The sequence below is a fragment of the Octopus bimaculoides genome, chromosome 7 (genome assembly GCF_001194135.2).
Source record: "Octopus bimaculoides isolate UCB-OBI-ISO-001 chromosome 7, ASM119413v2, whole genome shotgun sequence".
Classification (NCBI taxonomy): Eukaryota; Metazoa; Mollusca; class Cephalopoda; order Octopoda; family Octopodidae; genus Octopus; species Octopus bimaculoides.
In genome coordinates, this window is record NC_068987.1 from 83,423,731 (window position 1) to 83,427,902 (window position 4,172).

General features: G+C 38.5%; 1 protein-coding gene across 1 annotated transcript in view; it reads left to right on the forward strand.

Moving 5' to 3' along the window:
* The window catches only part of LOC106874268 (insulin-like growth factor-binding protein complex acid labile subunit), a 59,486-nt gene that overhangs the window by 43,132 nt on the left and 12,182 nt on the right, over positions 1–4,172 (forward strand). Inside the window, exon 2 of the mRNA XM_014921931.2 lies at positions 921–2,139. Within this exon, the coding sequence (XP_014777417.2) occupies positions 921–2,139 (1,219 nt within the window). The remainder of the gene's footprint in view (positions 1–920; positions 2,140–4,172) is intronic.

Genomic DNA, 4,172 nt, shown 5'->3' on the forward strand with positions numbered 1-4,172 from the left:
ATATATATATATATATATATATATACATATACATATATACGACGGGCTTCTTCCAGTTTCCGTCTACCAAATCCACTCACAAGGCTTTGGTCGGCTCGAGGCTATAGTAGAAGACACTTGCCCAAGGAGCCACGCAGTGGGACTGAACCCGGAACCATGTGGTTGGGGAGCATGCTACTTACCACACAACCCCTCCTGTGAAAAACTCAACAAAGATGCACATTGTGCTCCAGATCAAAGGATCGAAAGACAACGAATAGCTGTCAGATGTGTTTGAAACCCACCTGCTTGCATCATTCATGGTTTTTGCTTACCGCTTGGTGAAGGGGGACGAGGGCGAGAATGCAAGCAGTGACAACGACTAGATAGTAAACACCAAATGGTTTATCAAATAAAATGCCTGCTCTTTTTGTTTGCCTGCCTCAGTAGATTTTCCGTTCTTTTTCAATTATCCAATACTTGGAATTTTCATTCTGTAAGTTTAAAATGTCTTGAAAAACAAATTGTACAGAAACTCTTGATAAATAATTGTAAAGCAAATGAGAAATAAAATAAAATAAAATACCAGACGTAAATCACGCTAACGGTGTTTTAATATTCAACCGGACCAACAGAGGGTCAAATCACTTCCTGCTCTTCCACCATTGAAATGTCTTAACATTTTTTTTCCTAGTGGCGGCGATATCTCCTATCATTGTCCAATGTATTCATATTTGTTTTTGAAATGAGTTGTTCAAATTTTGCCGAGGTCGACTTAGCCTTTCATCCTTTCGAGGTCGATAGAATAAGTACCAGTTGAATACTGGGGTCGATGCAATCGACTTAAACCCTTCCCTAAAAAATTGCTGGCCCTGTGCCAAAATTTGAAACCATTTGAAATCATTATTTTAAATAAGCTTTTTCTTTCTCTCTTTTTAAAGATGTCGTTCGTCTGTCTGTCTACGGTGAAATTCGACACCCAGTATTTGATTCGGAGCTGGCCCGTGAGCAAAGCTATTCTAGTCTTCAGCTACCATCTAAACCAAAAGAAGTTAGCGCAGGATATCTGACACAAATCGATGCATCAAGTTTTCGGAGAGCTCCCCGACTTCAAGATCTAGCACTGGTAGGAAATAGAATCCGGTTCCTCAGTCCACATTTGTTTCAAAACATTACTGAATTAATCAATCTCAACTTACGAAAGAACAATATCCAATATTTATCCAGTGCGGCATTACAAGGTCTTCCAAATTTACAAGAAATTCGTCTTTCTAATAACAAAATTGCTTATATCAATGAAAGATTCTTTCAATGGACACGAAAAATAGTCGAAATCTATCTGGACACTAATCGAATAAGTAGAATATATAGCGGTTTATTTAATTCTTTGCGTTTTTTGGAAGTGGTTGATCTGTCGCGGAATAATCTAAATGATATGCCAAGGAACGTGTTTTACCAAAACAGTAAATTGAAGGTCATTCGTTTGGATAAGAATCGTTTAAAATTATTACGGCCTGAATGGTTCCGAAACTTGCAAAGTCTAGAGGTCCTTTCCTTGAAGGGTAATCGTTTTTGGGTTCTACCAAATGATATGATTTCAAGACCGAATGCCTTACGTGAGCTCTACTTGTCTCATAATTTCTTATCGAATTTGAACAAAACTTTCTTTGATAACTTAGAGCACTTGGAAACGATTGATCTTTACAGTAATAAGATTACCAAATTACCATTCCGCTGTTTTGATCGCCAGTATAAACTGAAGAACCTGAATCTAGCAGACAATTTCATATCGAATTTAGACACAATGCCGTTTTATAGAGTATCCACTCTTGAAGAACTCAATCTCTCTTTAAACTGGCTCGAAAATATCTCAAAAGGTCTGTTTTCTTCGACCATTTCTCTGCTGAGGATTAATCTCAGCTTTAACAAGTTGTCTGCGATTTACAACGATAGTTTTTTAGGCTTAACTCACATGAGGGAACTGAATTTAGCCAATAATTCTATAAGACATCTCGATGCCAGAGCTTTCAGCGTAGGAAAGTTGAACCAGCTTTCTCAACTGACATGGTTGAATCTCCAGTTTAACCAAATCGGAGAGATTTTACCTCAAGTCTTCCATGAGGCACCACATTTGAAATTTCTCAACATCGGACACAACAGGTTAGTGACTATTTAGAGTAGTGCTTCGCAAGATTTTCCTGTCAACGTCCCAACGCTTTATTGGCTCCCAAACGACCATTTCCACATTTTCATACCTATTCTTTTCAAAACTGTTGCTTAGTCTAGCAGTGTGCATGACTTGACAGATAATAACTCTTTCTTACTATAGGTACAAGGTCTGAAATTTTGTGGAAGAGGACAAATGGACCCCGAAAGGATAAAAGGCAAAGTGGACCTAGATGGAATTTGAACTCAGAACATAAAATCGGGAAAATGCCGCTAAGCATTTTGCCTGCAGTGTTAACGATTCTGTCAGCTCGCCACCTTTTTGCAAGAGGAAACAGTTATATTATTAAGTTCAAAACTGAGACAATTTCTTTAAATATATAATTTCTATTGTTTACTTAATCAAACAATTATCTTTGCAATAAGTGAATGAAACAACATAATCTTAAAATAACACAGTAAGAAATAACATTTCGAAACTTCGTGAGTTTTCTTTTCCGCAAGTGAACTAAAAGTACAGAACATCTAATTTTCTTAGGTTTAAAATATATTCATTTTTATTTGTTCTTGCTTTAAATTCCATTTTCGTTGTTGAGACCAAAGTCAAAAAGAGGAACAATTTAGCAGCCGGAAGACTGCAATTCTAATTTACATTCGAATCATTCTTTCTTCCGGTGTAAACAATGTTTTTTTAACACTTCATAGTCAATCGAATGTAATTTGTTGAGTTAGGGGAAGGTGGCGTACAGGGTGATAACTTATAGATGAAGTAGAAACCATTGTTAGAGAAGAAACAAAGCTAGTGAACGGACATTATTCAGTAACGGATAATTATTGGAAGAATGGTGAATTGGAAAAGGTTGTCGGTCAAGCAATATAGAAATCAATATCACCATCGTATTTCGATGTGGTTGAATATCGAATTCCAACCAGTCGGGATTTACAGTACGATGTACGTAATTCATCCTTTCGATCGATGAATACAAAAACGTGTCTCGCGAGGGCCTGTGTTCGGGAGATTTTCCTGAGTCACCATCTTACCTTGTAACTTCCTTCCCTGGATTCTGTGGAGCATATATTCCCCTCTCCCACCGGACTGGATGATGGTCCGTTGTCGGATTACTCATTTTTGATAGCTGAGAGGACTGGAGTAATCTGAAATGTAGCGTTTTGCTCAAAAACACAACGCATCGCCCAGTCCAGGAATCGAAACCGCAATCTTACAAACATGAGTCGAACACCCTGACCACTAAGTCACAATAACAATTTTGGTAAAGGCGGTAGAATGTTGGAACAATTAACACCAATGTCGATTTGGAGATGTCAGCAATATTATTTAAAAAATATATCGTGTTATTGAAGCTACAATAAATGGTAGCATGACTGTATATAGCAATAAGCTGGCAACGTTGTTAGCGCGTCGAACAAAATGCTTAGCGGCATTTCTTCCAGCTCTTTACGTTCTGAGTTCAAATCCTGTCGAGGTCAACTCTATATTTCATCGCTTCGGGGTTGACAAAATATAGTACTAACCAAGTACTGGGGGGGTCGAGGCAATCGATTTGACCTCCTCGACTCGAAAATTGCTGGTCTTGGACCCTGCGACAGAGTGGCATCATAACCACCAGGATTCTTGTGACTTCGGTCACTTATATGCCATGGAAACCGAGCAACCGTCCTTCTGAGCCTTTGAGTTTTGAAAAAAAGTAACTGTGTGTGCGTATGTGTATGTGTGTACATGTGCGTGAAACAGTGAGTATGTGTGTGTACATACGTGTGTGTGAACCGTGTGAGACAGTGCTTTGTCTAATACTCATGTCAGTGGAAACGGTCTTCTGCATTCAGAGAGTTTTGAGATACTTAATGGTTCCTGTAAAATTTTTACCTGACTCTACTGTGAGGGCAAGAGTCTTTTGCAATATTCAAGGGTGACCAATGCCTTCTGAGTAAAATTGGTTGGCTGAAACTATGCGGAAACTCGTCGTATGTGTGTGTGTGTATGTGTGTGTGTGTGTGTGTGTGTGTGT